Source organism: Marmota flaviventris, chromosome 14 (genome assembly GCF_047511675.1).
Source record: "Marmota flaviventris isolate mMarFla1 chromosome 14, mMarFla1.hap1, whole genome shotgun sequence".
NCBI lineage: Eukaryota > Metazoa > Chordata > Mammalia > Rodentia > Sciuridae > Marmota > Marmota flaviventris.
This window is the reverse complement of record NC_092511.1, coordinates 28,675,205-28,694,312: the sequence shown is the minus strand read 5'-3', so window position 1 is coordinate 28,694,312 and position 19,108 is coordinate 28,675,205. Positions and strand designations below refer to the sequence as shown.

The following is a 19,108-nucleotide window of genomic DNA, read 5'->3' as shown; positions in this document are numbered from 1 at the left end:
TTAAATAATTCTGGAGATAGACTTGATTTTTGAATCTGAATTTATCAAATGTGTGACCCTGGGACAAGTTACTTAACCTCCTTTCTGAGTCTCTATTTTGTCCTTTATAAACTCTGCTTGGAATTGTCATTGTGGGACTTGGTTGGGATAATAGATGTGAAGGCAGCCAAGGTAATGCAAGTACACAAAACCCCCTCTGGATGGACCAGTTTCTCAGCTGCATTTTCCCTCATCCTGACCTCCTGACTTTAGGACAATTGTTAAAAGTGCCTAACCCTCAGCAAGAAACTTCACTGTAGAGAATTCTGGACCTGGTAACCAAAAACAACATATTACAAAGACCTCTTGGTTCAAGCTATGAATGTTTCCAGGTGGTTTATTTAGAAGCCTCCTTAGAAGAGAAATCAAACTAAAGTAAAACTAATATTCTCCATCCCTAACATTTTCCAGAAAATAAAGAGATCTGTTTGAAGAATTTATAGGCAATGACATATTCTGGAAGAAAAGCAAAGAAACCTCCCTTTTAATCCCCTGAGTGCACTTTTTCAGGATATTGCCTTGCTCTTTAGACTATAGAGATGGGTAAATACCAACTATGGGAAATGACACTGCCACATCCCTCTCCCATGACAGACATGGACAATCAATTTTAGCACATCTTTAAGAGCCCTGTCCTCAGGGTCTTTCTTCAACTGATTCTTCAGGTAGTCACTATTACTTGACCTACCCATGTAAAAACTATACACCATCCCAACCAAAAGGTTTTCAGGACACCAGCCCAGCATGGTGGAGGCAGCATCATTGCCAACAATCGTAGATCAGAAGAGAGAATTCTTTAAAATGCACTTTGCTTCTCAGTAAGAAAAAGTTCCCCACTCACTGGACAATCATTTGCACCTGAGGTGGGTGAATGATATGCAGGATCAGGGACATTCAGAAACTTCTTGGAGCTGGGCACAATGATGCACACCTGTAATCCCAGCTACTTGAAAGGCTGAGGAAGGAGAATCACAAGTTTGAATCCAGCCTGGGCAACTTAAAAAGACCCCATTTAAAAAACCTCCCAAGAGTTTGGTAAGGAAGGCTTCCTAGGGTGTCTGGAAAAAAAAAAAAACAGCTGCTGTCCTGTGGTCAAGCAGTCTCTATGACAGTGAAACTACCATGGCTAGGCAGGCTTGCCACTGTGCCGCAGGCTTGGCAGGCAAAAACGCAGGACCAAGTGGATTCAGACAGTTTATGGCGAATGTAGCCCAAGCAAGATGAACACAGTGTCAACTCCCTGTGTCCCAGGACACCAAAACAGAAAGAGCCGGGTTTGTGGGTAGAGGGGTAGCCATTCTAGAGGGCAGAGAGCTCACTGTGCAGCCTGCAGCTGTCTCCTAGAGAACAGCATGGTGGAAAGAAAGGCCCAGGCCTCACTAAAGCCAAGGAGACTGAAAAGAAAAGTGCTTGGGGGATGCCCAAGCTCCAAGTGGCTCCTCACAAACTTCCTCCTTTGCAGTGTCTCTGAGATGATCTCAGGGCACAAGACTTGGGTCAGGCTGCAACTGGGCCTTGTCCACATGGACCATGTGGAGGTGTGTAGGATTGCCAGGGTTCCAGGGCAGAGCCATTTCCCAGTGGCTTCCACTTCACTATGCTCTGTGGAAGGAATCGGGGACGGGAAAGGTCTTAACCATGGAGGCTGGATTGGAGGGTGCCTCACAATCCTGAATTGACTTGTACCCAAGGAAATTACCCTGAGATACAGTTAGAGTTTGGTCATGAAAAAAATTCTCAGAACAACTTGTTTCTAATATACTTAGTTTTTATAAATGACCAGAGCCCCTTGAAATTTGAAATAATGTATTAATTAAATAGCTTTTCTTTAAAATTATAAGGGGGTTCCACATCAGGGGTCATGCTTTTCCTTTTTACCCGAAGCCACCCAGAGCATAGATAGTCTCTAACACACATTTTGTGTGAAACCATTTTTAAGAGCCTGCCAGTGAATGGACCCATGTTCACCAAGCCGGTGAGATAAGGGACACCAGAAAAAGATAACCAACAACTTCTAAGTAACTTTCCAGCCTTCCAAGATCTAGGAGTCTAGGTTGCAGGGAGGGAAATAGAGGCATAGCAAAAATATAGGCCCAAAATGCGTGGAGCTGAAAAGGTGGTTTTTTCTACTGTGTGAAAAATGGCAGCTGGTGGAAGGGCTGATGGTAAGGCGGTGGTGACTGGCAGGTGAACAGGGAGGAACAGGCAGAGAGGGCAAGGTGGCTGTTCTGTAATGAAGAGAGCATCAAACCTGTGGTCAGGAAACCCAGGTTCATAGCCCAGCTTTCCTTCCTACCTGCTGTGTAGCAACTCCTCAACCTCCGTGTCTCACTGTCCTCCTCAGAAAACAGGAAATACTGAGGATGTAATGAGTTATGAAAATACACATGGTGGACTCCCAATGTTTTAGTCAGCTTTTTTCACTTCCGTGGTTAAAAGACCTAACAAGAACAATTTTAGGGGGAAAAGTTTATTTGGGGGCTCATGATTTCAGAAGTCTCAGTCCATAGATGACTGACACTATAGCTCTGGGCCCAAGTGAGGCAGACATCATGGTAGAAGGGCATGGAGGAGGAAAGCAGCTCAAGACATTGCACCAGAAAGCAGAGAGTGAGAGAGCGTTCTGATCAACAAGGACAAAATATATACCCCAAAGGCACATCCACCTCCTCTAGCCACATGCTACCTGCCTTCAGTTACCACTCAGTTAATCCCTGTCAGGGGATCAATTCGCTGATTAGGTTAAGGCTCTCATAACTCAATCACTTCACCTCTAAGTCTTCCTGCATTGTCTTACCCATGAGCTTTTGGGGGACACCTCACATCCAAATGATAATATCCAATTATGGTTGATTGTCATATAAGATAGTCTCTCCCAAAAGGATGGTTGTGAAACCCAATTTCTCATCAGCATGGATTCTGTGTGTTTTCAGTGACTAGGGTAAAGCTTCTAGAGTTCAGCTCATGGCACACTGGGGAATCATAACCAATGTCAACGGTTGGCATTCCTATTGTCACCAAAGTTTCCCTACACCTCTCCAGGCTGTGGGTACATGGGAACAGAAATTGCTCAGTGGTATTGGCTTGTCCTCACTAGCATATTGCAAGATCAGGTGTTTTGGGGTTCTCTGAGGGATGCCCCCAGTCTGCTCATGAGCAAGGCTGAAGGCCCTGCCAGGATGATCTTGGTTGCTGCCCAGGTGGGCGACTCCCCTTGAGGCTGCCATGGCTTGATGGCATTTGCTTCTAGAGATCTTTGTTGACTGATCAGGATTAGAACTTTCCAGGATGAAAAATGGATTTTCCATTTCAGGAGAATGCCCCCTTCTCTCAAGGTAGAAACAGGGATGTGGTATTCCGGGTCTTGTGTGTGGGTCACAGAACTGGAAATGTCCCCTGCAGTTTCCATGCTGCGGTTGTCCCCAAGTTCAATGAGGGTGTTTTTTAAATAAATTACACTGCCACTTTGCCCTTTAGAAAATTGTCTGCTCATTTATTTTGCTTGGTGCATATCGCAGTCATTACCACAGTGGTTTGCAACCTTTTCGACTTTCCCTGATCCCTCTTTGGCTTTAAAATGCAGCACAAACCCTCCTATTGAGGTTGGAAAGAACTCCTTTCACCATAGTTCCAAGGAGGGCTTGTAAAGTGTTAAGATAATTGAAAAAAAATCAATACCATGATATCAGGATACAGCTTTATTGATGCCTTTGGGATGTCAGACCAACAACAATTACATTGATCTTGGGCCTTGTTTTGGCCTTTCAGAAGTTTCAATGGCTTCCAAGCTCTGTGGGTTTCTGTGCCCTGGCTGCTCATGTAAAGGCTCTTTGTGAGGAATCCAGATTCCATTTGCCATTAACCTGAATACACCCTGCTCACCTCAAGCAAGCACAAGGCTGGGGGAGTCTCAGAAAGGAGCTATTCAGCCGAGGTTGTGTGCTTTAGCAGTCTCGGCTGCCAAGCCAACGACAGTATTTGCTTACTTGGGCAGCTCAGTGCCTACAGGCCCTGTTTGTGTAAGAGGGGTGGCAGGGAGAAAATTCAGCTCAATGTTTTTCAATTAAAAAGAATTTTTTTTTTTTTAAAGAAGAAACCTACCTTGAAACTGAGGTCTTTTCAATCTTATTTGTTTTCTGTGTGGATGGTGATTTAAATAGAACATTTCTCCTCAGTTAAGCCTTCTGATGGATGTAGAAGTGGATCTCAGGAGCATCATGTCTGCATCCCTGGCCATTGGAACAGCTTTGCAGTAGTCAATGGTGTGTAAAAAGCAACATCTTGCAAGGCCAAGAGAAGTGACAGGGCATCTTGGAGAGACAGTTCTTGACTTTCGAACATAAAGCTTTCAAGCAAAACAGAGATTGACTACCAAGCGAGGAGGCCAACAAGCAGCCCACGTTGGTTTTCCAAACTTGGGCCCTGTGGACATGCATTCGTTGAGATTAAAGTTGTCTTGATGCTTCAAGGAACTTCAAAAAACGTATTAACTGTAGGTGCTCAGGTAGGAGATGTGGGCGCTCCTGCCCTATCAGCCACATCAACTTGGATTACCAGGTGGCCCTGCTGACGGGGGCTGAGTTGTGGGGTTGGTCCCTGAGTTGAGGGAAGTTTCCTTCTGTTTTATCTCCAAAACTGTTCACAAACTTCCAAATAAAGATCATTCTGGAGAAGGTAGAATATAAGAGTGATCTGGTCTCCTTTCTTGCTCCTGTCCCTTATTTCTGCTGTCTCCCTGGCCTGGAGTTCCTGAGTTAATCCAGTTTCCTTCCAAAAATGCCCCCTCTGCTTGAGCTCCTATGAATTGAGTTCTGCTACTTGCCACCAAGAGAACCTTAAGTAACAAACAGCCTTCCATGGCCTGGCCCCTGCCTGAGTCTCCAGCTTTGCTTCCTGGTGCCCTGGCCTTGGCTTTCATGCTGTCAGTCTTGCAGGGTGCCATGCTACTTCACGCCTCCTAGCCTTTGCTTCCACCACACCTCTACTGGGACGCCTTTTCCATTTTTCATCGCCTGAATGAACTGGGATCTTTCAAGAAAACCGAGCTCAGGAAGCCTTCGCAAACTTGCCTGTCACCTGTCTCATTGGTGAGCTGCTCTCCGCGTTCCCATCTCTCAAGCTAGTCTGTAAGCTCAGGCAGGGATCAGGCCTCATTCATCTTTGTATCGCAGTGCTTGGCACACAGTAGGCACTTACTAATTTTGGTTAAACAAAGCTCAGCAAAGGAACAGCAAACAAGGATTTTCATTTCTGCGGAGAAATGAGAGCAGGAGAGGAACAGAGTGGAAAGAGGATTCTGACCTTAGAAAGACGGTGATTGTAACATACTCTAAGAAACCTGAGGAGGACAGAGGAGAGGGGTGCATTGTGAATGGGACCTAAGTTCCCTTCTCCTCTGGCCACCACATCCTGCTTCTCTCTTCTTATTTTATCTTTGCCTCTCATACTACCGTTGCCATTGCACTGGGGGGTGCCCACTATCAGGTGACCTAAATTCAAAGTTTTCATTGTCTGGATTCCAAGTCCTTGATAATGTGTGTTGCTTGTATCCCTTAGTGAGAAGGGACCAAAGAAGTTTCTGGAGAATAAATAGGTCAAAATCCTGTAGCCAGAGAGCTTAATCTGTCTGAGCAAGTCAGAGAAGGGTCCACAGAGGCAGTACCATTTGCATTGAGACTTGGAGAATGAGTAGGAGTTTATCAAGATGATAGGAGAGCCTGCTGTGTACCGGAAACTACAGGGACCGTGGACTAGAGATTAAAATCACCCTTAAGTGAGACACAGTGTCTGTGCAGGCAATCAGGGCAAATCAGGGGGAGAGTGGAGTTTACCCTGGACATTTCACAGTCTCTGTTCACTTTGTACATTTAACGTACCCTAAGGATGTATATTTTAAATTGTCAAACTTTCTAGAGAACTCCCTGGGCAGCCCCTTTGGTTATTTTCCATGCCACCCCTTTAAGAAGCAAAGTGGGTGAGAGTACAGACCCAGGAGAGAGATTGCCTGTGCGAACTTTTCAGATCTTCCTTGTGCCAACTCTATGACCTCGAGCAAGTTCCTTGACCTCTCCAGGCCTCAGATGTATGATCTATAAAATGTGAATAAGAAGAGTTTCTCAGCAAATCGTAGGGGTGAGTTAGCACGTGTGAAGCCTTAGAACAGTGCCCAACCTGTGGCAAACACTTACTTCATAACTACAGTTTTATTTCTTATGAGGTCGTTTGCAGTTGCCCTTCATGCATTTGGTGCATAAGCCCATGACGATGATATGACTTTAATTCTTCATTGTGGTTTCCTGCCGGGCTATGAATTCCTCAAAGGCATTGGTTGAATAAATACCTTTTTCCAAAGCAATTGATTTCGTGCTTTCAGTTTTTATATTTATATACTGTAAGCTAAGGGGAGATCTTCTCTTAGTATTTTGACTAGAAAACAACATGGTTCTTTGGAAATTCTTCCTTGAGGCTGAAACATCCTTGGACACAGGAAGATTTCTGTAAACCCACGCAGGCCCTTGAGGCGGCTGCCGGGAAAGTTATCTTATGAAGGTGCTGTCCTGTTCAAAAGGATTAAAAAGCCCAAGAAAACAAGAAATATCTGGACCTTGTCATTTTGGCCAGAAATTTTTAGCCGAGCCTTATCACAAAACTTTGAGACTTGCAGGCATGGTGGCACACACCTACCTGTGATCCCAGTGACTCGGGAGGCTGAGGCAGGAGGATCACCAAGTTCCAGGACAGCTTTGGCAACTAAGTGATTTAAACTAAGTGATTTAAACTTTGGAAACTAAGTGATTTAAAAATAAAAAGGGCTAGGGATGTGACTCAGTAGTAAAAGATCCCTGGGTTCAGTCTCCAATACCCCAAGCAAACATTGAGCCTTAGTTTAAAAAAAAAAAAAAAAAAAGCTTTTTTTCCAAAGACCCTAATTCCTGAGAAAAATCAAGTCTAGTGGAGTTTTAGACATCACATATACCCAGACACTGAGTGAGCCCTTTTTAGTATTCTTTTGAATGTCTCCCCATTGTACATGTATCTCACATCTTGACAGATATGTTCTTGGCAGAACATGGAAGTAAAAAGGAAAGTTGAACCAGATTTCTCCCAGCTTATTGTAATGCAAAAACATCAATAATAACATCTAGCTCTCAGCCCTCTGCGGTGGCGCATGCCTATAATACCAGCAGCTCCGGAGGCTGAGGCAGGAGGACCTTGAGTTCAAAGCCAGCCTCAGCAAAAGCGAGGCACTAAGCAACTCAGTGAGACCCTGTCTGTAAATAAAATACAAAATAGGACTGGGGATGTGGCTCAGTGGTTGAGTGCCCCTGGGTTTAATCTCTGGTACAAAAAAAAATTTTAAAATTTAGCTATCATTGAAAAATTCAAGACAAATGCTAAACTAGATGGATCCCTTAGGACAACAGGCATGGAAACTTGTAGGAAATGACTGTAACACTGATCCCTCAGAGGTAGTGCAGTGGTTCTCAATCCTAGCAACCTTTAAGAGTCACTGGGGAGCTGTTAAAATATGCCAATACTTGGATTCCAGTTCTTCCCAGAGACTTGGATTTCACTGGTATTAAGATGGAACCTGAGAATCGGGATTTGGGTAGCACCACTTTCAAGCAAGATCTACTTGTTCCTCAAGGGCCAGTGTTCCAAAAGCTGCGTGATGCAGGCATTCAGTGATTCAGACAACAGGAACAGCAGGGACCCTACCACATTCTCCGTACCAGTGGATATGTTATTACCTTGGGCTGGAAGAGTGGAGGGTGGCCCCCACCACAGACCTCCCACCCCATGACACGTGACACAGTGAGAAAGAGCGCATGTGATCCTTTTAAACATTTAATTAAGCAACTCCTACACTGTCATGACAAAATGAAACTTGTGGAGGGTTACAGAGTTCTATGAGAAATAAAAATAAAAAATTCTCACAAAAGCTCCATTTAAGCCTGTCAATAAGTGCTGCACTCTCTTCTGAACATGGATTTTGAAAACAACTGTCAAAATGTAAATCCTCAACACCCTAAAACTGACGTATCATTTTGATTCAATCTGTAAGTCGATGATCATATTTCCAGTGCCAGATTTTGACATATGAGAACTGCAATGGCAAAGAACAGAAATGCATCTTGTTTGCCCAAGCCCTCCCCAAGACTCGCTACCCTGTGGGTGCCCCCAGAAAGCACAGGGATGGTCCAAAGAGCCAGTCAGTAGGGCAGCATTTGCTATGCTTTGCTGCTCTGAATTCAGTTCCGCGGCTGTGCATTGAACTCTGTACAAATGTTCTGGATGATCCTGGGGACGGATTTGTACAGGTTGTCAAACTCATCCACAAAGAAGGAGTGGTCTCTGGCAGGGTGAGTGGCAATGATCTCCAGCTCGTCCTGTGCAGCCCACGCAACCCCTATTGCATAGGTGATCACTCCTGTGGGGACAAAGATCAGATGAAACAAATGCCCCTAAGAAAAAGTGTTGCTAATGAATCTTTGCTTTTCTGCTGCTCTGTCAGCACAACCAAACCCCAAATCAGAAATGTGCCAAAAATTTAAACTTTGGAAACTAAGTGATTCAAAAAAAAAAAAACTCCCATGGAACTCTAGGTTCTAGAATTAAGAATAGGTATGGCCATTCATTCATTCATTCATTCATTCAAGAAATACTTTTGAACATCCACTTCAGAGAGGAGGTAACAATCTTTAGTGGGGAAAGTGGGGAAACTGCCTGCTGTGATGGTTCTTGATTTGGTTGGGGGCAGCTGGATATCAGGTACTTGACCTTATTCTACAAAATCCTATTCCTATACCACCTTCAGGATAACCAGGGTGGATGCACAGGACGGCCAGGAAACAGAGGGCAGAACCTGGGGTGGTCTTCCTGCCCAGGCACCTGCCCTGCAGCCCCCTTTCTGCCAGTGGCCCATCTCATCTTCTAGGTGTCCTGTCCTGCTTATTAGGAGCTGTCAGTGTTTCACATAGCTCTGGTCTAATATGCTTCCAGTTGTCCATCATGCTGCATATAAGCTGCCAGCCCCTTTTCTCACCTCTCCAGCTTCTTTTCTCTGAATACTGTCTCGATTAGGGGAAGCCAGCCTTGGGTTTTAAAATGCTGGCCAAGTGGCCATGGGAACTGAGCTTAGACTGAGCAAGCCCATATTTCTGCTCAAAGAAAGAAAGAAAGAATATCCCCCGATAAAGACTAGAGAGCAGTATGCAACTTTTCAGATCCTTGAGACCACCCCTGCACAGAACCTTCTACTGTCAATTCTGACAGATGGTCATTAACTCTGGACTTGGATTATCCTAGGAACACAATGCTCATTGCTTTTTTAGATGAATCATAGTGTTTGGCTGAGCAGGAACCCGCCTCCATGTAATTTGTATCTATTGGTCCCAGTTCTTTAAAGCTTCCCAGAATATGATCCCCTGAGAGCTCCCATTTCCAACAGTCTTCTCATTCCCTCACTTCCTGGGTGAGGCCCAAAGAAAGTACCTAGAGAAATAAGTGAGGGTGGGACTGAACGTGAGCTTGGACAGATGTGCTAGAAAAAGCCCTGGGCTGATGAGCCAAGAGCTGGCCCATCTGCCACTCACTCTGGGATTTGGAGCAGGTAGCTTATGACCCTTGACCAACTCTGCTGACGTGAGACCAAGGGAATTTGTGACCACTGGCACAAAGAACATCACCATCTCACCATTGTGAAGATGCCCGAGACTCTGCAAAAGGCAAGTCCCTGAGAAGACTTTGCCTGAATGCATTGTCTAGATACTTTGGTTTCTGGAAGCCAGCACCACCCGTTCATTAAGAATTGTCTTAGGAAGGATTTAAAGCAGCTCTCAAGAATACAAAAAATCCTGAAAAAATAACCCATATTAAAAGTATACACAGAAAAAGGAAAAATAATTGACCACTGCATTGAGTTTTGTACCCTAGCACTTAGAGGTCTCCAGTTCCACTGACTACTCCATTCAGTTTTATCATTATTATTGTTACTATTTTTCTTTTTTTTTTTTAGTTGTAGATGGCTACAATACTTTTTATTTATTCATTTTTATGTGGTGCTAAGGATCAAACCCAATGCCTCACACTTGTTAGGCAAGCGCTCTACCACTGAGCCACAACCCCAGCCCATTTATTATTACTATTATTATTATTATCATTTTGGGTTTCTTCAGGCTGTTATATTTTCATGCTGTTTTATGGCACTTTTGAGAACAGTTTTATATATATTTTAATTAATTCATAAATGTGACTTATTTTCTAAGCACTAAAGTACTTTGTTCATTTTGTGTGTTTTTTAAAAATAATTATTTCTTAATTTTAGGTGAACACAATATCTTTACTTCATTTTTTTTTTATGTAGTGCTGAGGATCGAACCCAGTGCCCCATGCGAGCACACTACCACTTGAGCCACATCCCCAGCCCTCATTTTTTGTGTTTTTGAGCCTTCTCTCAACAACTTAGAAATTTTTATATGGAAATATCTCTTTTAAATATTCTGAATCAAAATTTCTTTGGGTTTTCCCCCCAAACCCTCAATACCTAATTTACAATCATAGTACGACTTCCTTAAAGAACTCTATTAGTCTTTAAAAGGTACTAAAGACAAATTGGTGTCTTCAACACAGCTAGGGATTTGTTTTTCTTTCATAGAAAGTGACAAATAGCATTCCCTTTTAGTGTCTCAAGCCCTGGTGGGAAAAGTCTCAGGATGTAGGAGGTCAAGGAAAGGGTCCCTGTTTTCAAAGACACTGGGGGAGCCTCTGGCTGCCCTTCCTCCTTCCCTCTTTGCTACTCAGACACCTGCAATCTTTGCTCCTCTAATGGTTTTGAACGTATTGTCACAGACAAAACCAATGCACAGAAAAGCAGAGCCTTCCTTGCCCTCCAAGGACAGCCTCTCCCAGCCCCAAGAAGCCTCAGCAGCTGGCTGAACCAGGTTCCCCCTACCCTTCTGATGGGCGGCCATGGCTGGTATCCGCACGTCGTCGTAGGACCTGCCGTCGGTGATGAGGATCATCAGCTTCCTCTTGTTGGGCTTGGACTTCTTGAAGAGCTGCTCCAGGGCATAGTGGATGGCAGCACCAGTGCTGGTGCCACCACTCCAGTACCCTACCCTCTTGATGGCGTTGAGGATGTCGGGCTTGGTGCTGTACTTGTCAAACCCAAACTCCAGCCGCTGCTCATAGGTGTACTGCACGGCCCCGATACGTGTGTCTGTGTCTGAAATCTCAAACGCCTTGCTGATGTTGGCCACAAACTGCAGGACCGTGCGGAAGTTGCCTGTCCCCACGCTGCTGGAGCCGTCAATGACAAAGCCAATGTCGGCTGAGTTTAAGCAGGTCTTGCTGCAGGCCAGGCGGTCGGTATCACAGACCCGCTTTACCAGGGGCTGCATAGTCTTGGAGAGGCCCAACCAGCTCTGCACGTTGAACGAGTAGAAGCCATTGGTTCTGCACACAGCCTGGAGGACAGAGGGGAGGGACACTCACCAGGTCAGGGGTCAAGTCCCCCCAACCTGGCACCCTTACCTTGGGCCTCCAGTTGGGTGAAGAAGCAAACAAGACTCCTGTTTGCTGTGCTAGTCCTTGTTGATGGCTCTCTCCCTTTCTGTTCCCCTGTCTGGGCACTTGCTGAGGCAAAGACCTCTCTAGTAATCTCTGAACTCACTCCTGTCTCCGCGGCTGCCAGTGCCTCAGTGGGAAGCCCTTGTGCTAGGCGAATGCACAGGGAGATGTAAGTCACTGATTTCTGCTTCAGATTTATGCCTCTTCAGCTCAATTCATTTGTACTGGCAGCCAGCCATGACTGGCATTGGTGGGCACCAACCCATGAGAGAATTAAAGAAAGCTTTTGTTCTCCTGGGGAAAACAGAGCATACCTAAGAAGTGACTGAGGAATGTTTCCAGAGCAGCCTGTACCCAGTGGGAAGGGGCCCCAGAGTTGCTGAGTAGCCACATGGGTCAGGGTCATACTAGGTGCTCTTGGAGAGATTCTCTCATTCAATCCTCACCTCACCCTACAAGGGGAACGATGACCCCCCATTGTTAGAAAACAAACTGAGGGTCCACTACAAGGGACATCCCTGAGTTCCCCAAACTAGACTGCCTAGCTGTCTGCCTTCAAAACCCAAGCTCTGCCCTCCAGACAACCTTGCCTCTAGGCAAACGAATATTTATTTACTTGTGCCCAAGCTTGTTCCAGAAAAATTCAAGTCAGCTACAAATAAACATTGAGCAAACTTGTTGGTGTGTGTTCCTGGAAGTGACAGGGCTAGTGTTCCTAAGGTAGGGCATTTCTTCCTGTCCCTTCCTTTGCGGGTCACAGAGCATGTCTGACCTCATGACTATGGATGAATCTGTACAATTAAAAAATTATTTTGAAACAAGTAATGACTTAATCCTTCCCAGGAAATACATCTTTTTCTTGATTTGTAAAAACCTAAAGCAGGTTACAAAACTTTCCATGGACAAGGCGGCACAAGAGGCTGAGTGCTGGTAGGAAGCTGATCCTATGGAGGAAGAGGATCCCTATCGGACAGCCTGTGTGAGATTCCAGCAGCAGAGAGTGGTGGTGCTGGCCAGGGACAGGTGGTCATTGGCTGGAGCACAGGGCCTGTGTGGTGTCACAGCAGCAGGGCCAGGAAGTGGGGTTGGGACCATGCTTTAGAAGGCTTCAAGAAAAATGAGGGACAGTGAAGGATTTGGAGCAAGAGCCCCATAGTTGGAAGAACTCTTTATAAGCATGAATTGGGCTTCACTGTGAAATCTCTACAAGGGAGACCCGGGAGAAAGGCAGGCAGGATGTTAAATATTGACTTGAAGTAGGGAGATGTCACTGGGCAAGAGAAAGAACAGAGAGATGAGGGATGCAGTTTGGGAGCTAATGAGGAATTCTGGGATGGACGGGGCTGTTCATGCAAAGTCCCGAGAAGGAGACAGTTTGGGTGGGAAAGATGATGATGAACTTGGCTTGCTGCGTGTAGGACTTCAGGTTCTGACAGGGCTTCCGAAAAGGGAAAGGTCACCAGGTGTGATGGCACATGCCTATAATCACAATGACTTGGGAGGCTGAGGCAGGAGCAACAGTAAGAGACTGTCTAAAAATAAAAAGGGCTGGGATGTAGCTCAGTGGTAGAGCACCCCAGGGCTCAATCCTTAGTATGGGGGTGCCGGCAGAGTCTTTCATCTGGACAGAGAAGACTCAAGAGATGAGGACTGATGCTGTGGCCCTGGGGAGACTGGAGGGAGAGAATCTTGTGAGAGAAGATGGAGGAACAGGGTCTAAGTCCTGAAAAGGTCCATGTTCAGGGTACATAATGAAAAAAAAAAAAAAAAAAAAAAAAGAAAAGAGCAAGTGAAATAACAGCTGCACAGGGCCGGGAAGTCAAGGAAGAGAATTTCATGGAGCAAGTAGAGGTCAGCAGCCTGCTATGCTGCAGGAGGCCCGGCCCTATCAGCTCCAAAAACATATAATAATAAAGTTGGAGGAGCATCAAGGACAAGATTTTGCCCGGCGTGGTGGCACAGGCCTGAGATCCCAGCAACTCCGGAGACTGAGGCAGGGATCCCAAGTTCAAGGCCAGCTTCTGCAACTTAGCAAGATCCTGTCTCAAATAAAAATAAGTAAATAAATAAATGAAAAGATTTTTTTTTTCATACCCCAGTACGAAAAAATAAAATAAAAAACCAAAGACAAGCTGTCCAAGCTGGCTGGCTCTGTTCCTCCCTCCCTCCATTCTTTCTTCTCTCCTTCTCTGTCCTTCAGTTGAAGCTTTGCCTTTGAAGGAAGGTTTATGTAGACAGCCACTGGAAAACACCAAAAGTGGTTTAGTAGACTGGGAACAGGAGGCCTACTATCCCATCTGTCCTGCCTCATCTCTGGCCAGACATCTCCGCAGAACCCAGAAGTAGCATTGGAAACACGACCTGCCTGAAATGTCGCAACACCTCCCTTCTCTTGTTTATCAGATGGATTAATTTGTAGCATGTTTGTGTGAAAGTACGTGTGTGTGTGTACACACATGTGCAAGCTCATGTATTTGTATGAAGCTGCCTGGTTGAGGTCCCTGATGCTGTGGGAGGAGCAAGGAAGAGCCTCCACATGAGACCTCTGGGACACTGCTCCTGCCTTCTGTTCCCAAGCTGCTGGCCTTAGGGTGGGTGTGGGACTTTTCTTTGAGAGGGTAATTTGAGGTTCCCTCACTGGAGACACTTCTACCTAGATGTGAGCTTCACACACATTTGAAAGCCCAAGAAAACAATCTTCCTGGAATTTCAGCTTTTCAGAGTACAGGGGAGCTTGACTGTGGGTGAGTCTCTGGCAATTACAAACCTTGTTGGCAAAGTTGGGCTCCATCACATACTGCTTCTCATTTTCCGCAGCAGCTTCCACAGTGATGAAGAAAATGTTGATTCCTGATTCTCTTGCAAGCCTTGAAGCCTCCTCCACTTTGTCTGTGGGCCAACCATCCACCATCACTACGGCCACATTGGGAGCACCACCTCTGTTTCCATTGGCTTTGGAAAAGAAGGTCTTGGTCACAAAGGAGATGGCCCGGCCTGGAAGAAAAAGAGACTCATGCTTGAAGGGATCATGCCAGTGATAAATTCAGGAACAGATCACAGCAGTACAAAGAGGTCCAGAAAAACACACTCATTCCCTCCCAGTTTGACTGTTCTATTTTTTGAACCACTTTAGTTGTGGGTGTACAGTTTAGTGGCACTGGGGCACATTCACAATGCCATGCAGTCATCACATCGTTCCCTTAGTTTCATTTTAAGCCTTTAATTTCTAATTGCTTCCTGCTTTGAAAAAAGTTATAGGGACCAGCAAGTAGCAGGGAAAGACTTTCATAAAAATAAAGGGCCTCTTATCTGCCTGGGTACTAGACTCACTCTAAGTCTCTAAGCTGCCCCACGTTGTGTCCTAGAGCACAGGCTCGGAGGAGTTGAACTGGAGTGACAGTAGCCTTCTCTGGGCTTCCTAAAGCCTGGGCGAGCCCAGTGTTCCAGGAGCTGCTGGGCCTGCAGGGCTGTATTCTGTGGTCAGCGGTCTTTCCTCCAGTTCCAAGCCAGGGGCCCAAGTCTGGCTGTCCAGGGAAGAGCTATACCCACCAGGAACTGAGAGACTGTGTTCTAGCCCTGGCTGTGCCAACCACTGGCTGTGTGGCCCTGGGTGGTCCCTAATAGTCTCTGGGTCTAGACTTCCAGGCCAGTGATCTGCTTCAGCTGAGTGCAACAATCATGGGGCTTTGTGAAACCTCGAGATGCCTTTCTCCCGTGTACAGGGTCTCAGGACATTTTCAGAGTCAACTAGATGACAAACTATCCTACTTTTCCAGCAATTTCCCAGTCTCAGTGCTAAAAGCCCAGGTTCCCCTGGGCAAATTGGGATGACAAGTCTCCCTTGCTGGGTTGTGTGGAACCATGTGTGTGTGTATGTGTGTGTGACAGAGATGTGTGTGTATACCCATGCATCTCTGAAATTATACACAGGATCTTGTGTATGAGTACTATCTGGGTAGCAAGGCCATACATATTCTTTTTGGAGATTCTCAAATGAGTCCCTAATAACAGCTAACAACCACCTTCTTTAGGTGAATATTATTACACTCAATGCTTCTCTGGTTTGGGCAGTATAATATTACCTGTCAAATGAAAGCATCAAATGGTTACATACAAAGTCCTGGAGAAGTGTCTTAGTGAACCTATGTGAACTGTCTGCACAGAACCTGGTTGCTAAGGGAAACCGCTGGCTGCTGAAAACTGCTTCCATGGCCAAGGGATAATTTCCATCAAGTCCCACAGCACCTAGTAGTCCTTTCTGGCTTAATATTAGGTACCATAAGGGAGCCAAAAGATCACTTTGACCCCACCTAATCTTGAGTCTAGTTGAGCCCACAGTGAACCAGTGCTTGATGCACATTCCATCCACCTTGCAGTGGATTTTTATTGTTGTTGATTTCTTTTCTTTCTCCTCCTCCTCCTCCTCCTCCTTCTTCTTCTTCTTTTGGTACTAGGGATTGAACTCAGGGGCACTTAACCACTGAGTCATATCCTGAGCCATTTTTTAAAAAAAATATTTTATTTAGAGACACGTTCTCACTGAATTGCTTAGGGCTTTGCTAAATTGCTGAGACTGGCTTTGAACTTGCAATCCTCCTGCCTCAGCCTCCAGAGCTGCTGGATTACAGGTGTGCGCCACTGTGCGTGGCTTGTAGTGGGTCTTGAAACCAGATGCTGGATGTCTGAAAACTACATTGTCCATACTCTCTTGCATCTAGATTTTCAGCTCTGTTTTACTTTCACAAATCGATGCATTTACATGAGATCTAGAAGATGACAGCAGGCAGGGGCTGAACTTTTCTTTCAGCAGTTTCTGCTGATCAGAATCTGTAGAGTATTTGACTTCTCTTGGAGCACCACTGACAGACATGTTTGTGTTGGTTGCTAGCTTCAATGGTGTTAGGAGAGAGGGTGCAGGATTGCCCTTTTGTGGGTAAGAATGGGTCAGGGAGGACTTGGTTCTGGAGTTTGGCAGCTGTAGAAGAAGGTTTCTGATCGTGGGCTTCCTGCTGAAGCAGGTTCCTGAAGAGCCTGTGGTGGCAGAATTCAGAAAGTTGTTTCTAGAACTTGGAAGAGGTAGCAGCTCCCTTGGAAGCCCCGTTTCCAAAAGAAGCTCCCAGAGTCAGCTTCTTCAGTCCTTTCTATAATTCTCATAGTGTTTCATGCTCTGAAATAAGTCACTTTATACCTGAACCAGCTGGTTGGATTCTGTCCTCTGAAACCAAACCCTGAACCAGAGGCAGAGTTCAAACCTGTCCTACACTGACAAAGGTATACTGATTAGGTTCGAACACCTTTCTGACCTCCTCAGGGAAGTTAGTTGTCTTCTGAAGTTTTTCTCCAGTAAAATTTTGCTAATGGAAGGATTCAGTGGAGAACAAGTCAGAAATCAACTTTATCATGTTTGTAACGAAGATGCTTTGGAATTTGGGGCATGGAGAGCAGCAGCTCGGTCAGTGTTTATTTAACGTTGTTCAAAAGTGAAAGGCTCTGCATCTGCTCGATTCTTATGTTTGATGGCTACAAAATGTTCTCTGAGGGTTGGGGGAGGGAAATAATTAATCAGATTTACTGTAACTCCCTCAAGGATAAGATAGTTCTACACCCTGCACGTAGCTTCTCCATGCCAAGCAAATGTGGCCCACATCTCCAGTCTTTTGGAGTTTGATGGTATGAACAGGTTCCCTGAGAAGCATGTAATCATCCCCCCTTGTGTCCCCCCAAAGTCAGGCTACCATTTATACATTAATTACACACTGGCATGGGTTCTTTGACAGTCTGAGCACGGTTAGTGTGAAAATGTAAAGCTGTTGTTTCCTAATGCCCCGTCACCTCTGGGTGAAATGATAAAATGGAGTTTCTGAACCTGCTCCAGTGAGGGTTAGATCTTGAACTTCTGGTTCCCCCTCCAAAGGCTCAGACATCACAAAAGATTCATCTTGAAATAGAGGACAAGACTCTGTTTGCAAAGTTATTGCTGCAACCGTAGCTGATTGGAACAAGACTCCCAAGGAGCACTGAGCTGCTTCCTGATGGAATTGGTGGTGGAATTTAATGTTCAGTCTTGGCAACTTGGAGGCCAACCAGGAAATAGTCACAACAGCAGTCCTGCTTGTCCTGAAGAATGTTGGCATCCCGAGGAACCAAGCAAGCTGGAACTAGATGGCAGATATGTTTTGACAACTCTTGCCACCTGAATTCATTATAATACTTTAGAAAAGATACAGATGTTACATGAGTCATTTCTTGATGGATTCTTTTTTTTTTTTCCTCCTTCAATATAGAATGTTAGAAGACAACCACGTAGAAAGAGAACCATGGCAACAAGATAGAATTATCTGAAGCGGGGTCACATACCTACATTAGAAAGCCCTCCTCTCTGGGTAATTTTCTCAATAGCTGTCTTCAGGTCTCGAGAATTCATGTGAGTTTTGAGGTTAAACTGGGTAGCAGGGTTGTCACTGAAGAGGTAGAACAAAAAAATAAAAATTAGCTCAAAAGTTATTACTGTCAAGAAAGGTAGAAATAACAGTTAATTCTTTTACATACAAAGAGAAGCTGCTTCAAAGCCTTAAACTGTGGTTCATAAAATGTTCCACTGTGGGCAGAGTGATGGGAAGACAGGAGACTGGGATCCTTCACAGGGCATGGAGAGAGACAGGCTATTTCAGAACTGTGACCCACTGTATGGGTGTGCAATCCATGTAGTCAGATGGGGGTTGGTTTACTGCTTTGCTACCACCATCTTGGGATTCTTAACAATTTTGGAAAGGAGACCTGCATATTATGAGGCTATTTTGGGCTATAGGTTACTAAGTCCTCAAGTGGGGGCATGGAGACTTTTTTTTTTTTTTTTTTTTACTTTGATGGTACTGGGGATTGAACTCAGGGCCTCCTGCATGCTAGGCAAGAGCTTTACCACTGAGCTACACTCCCAACCTGGGAGGAGACTTTCAAAGCATCTTTTCCAAGATCCCCAGAAGTAGATCAATGAGAAGATGCTTTGGGCAGCAGCTTCAAATGGGAACCACAAGGTGGCTGACAGTGGATCCCTATTGAGTTCTTGGGGATCCAGATAGATCCTGGTGACTGGTTCCCTGGTGACTGCATTGTCTAAGAGAGAGGAGACATTCTCTGCTTCTTTCTCACCCTTCCTTCTTCCCTCTTTTCTAATCTTCTTAGGTATCTCAAGGTGATCTGAGTTATTTCCTAAGCTGTGCTAATCAAAATGGCAGGTGATGTAAAGCTGGGGTGGGGAGATAGGAAACCACTTTCAGGGAAAACAGGAAATTTAAAACAAGTTCAACCAAGGTAGGGCCTTGGGGCAACTCCCCACCAGATGAGAACTAAGTCCCGTGGTGAGGATTAAATGAAAACAAGTAAAAACAGCAAAGCAATCAGGAAATGGAGAATTTTGGACCTCTGAACTGAGCATCAAGTGTCCTTATCTGAGGATGTAGTCATACACTTACACTCTTGTAAAGCAATCCAGTGATGG

The 19,108-nt window shown here is 45.2% G+C and overlaps 1 protein-coding gene and 1 non-coding gene across 2 annotated transcripts in view; both read right to left on the bottom strand.

Moving 5' to 3' along the window:
• Positions 1 to 7,988: 7,988 nt before the first annotated feature.
• The window catches only part of Vit (vitrin), a 79,436-nt gene continuing 68,316 nt past the window's right edge, over positions 7,989 to 19,108 (bottom strand). The window contains exons 10-13 of the mRNA XM_034637147.2: positions 17,968 to 18,071; positions 14,378 to 14,604; positions 10,994 to 11,507; positions 7,989 to 8,470 (exon numbers count right to left, since the gene is read on the bottom strand). Of these exons, the coding sequence (XP_034493038.2) occupies positions 8,292 to 8,470; positions 10,994 to 11,507; positions 14,378 to 14,604; positions 17,968 to 18,071 (1,024 nt within the window). The 3' untranslated portion in view covers positions 7,989 to 8,291. The remainder of the gene's footprint in view (positions 8,471 to 10,993; positions 11,508 to 14,377; positions 14,605 to 17,967; positions 18,072 to 19,108) is intronic.
• Trnaa-agc (transfer RNA alanine (anticodon AGC)) lies at positions 18,475 to 18,546 on the bottom strand. Its single transcript has one exon. It is a non-coding gene; the product is annotated as a tRNA-Ala (tRNA).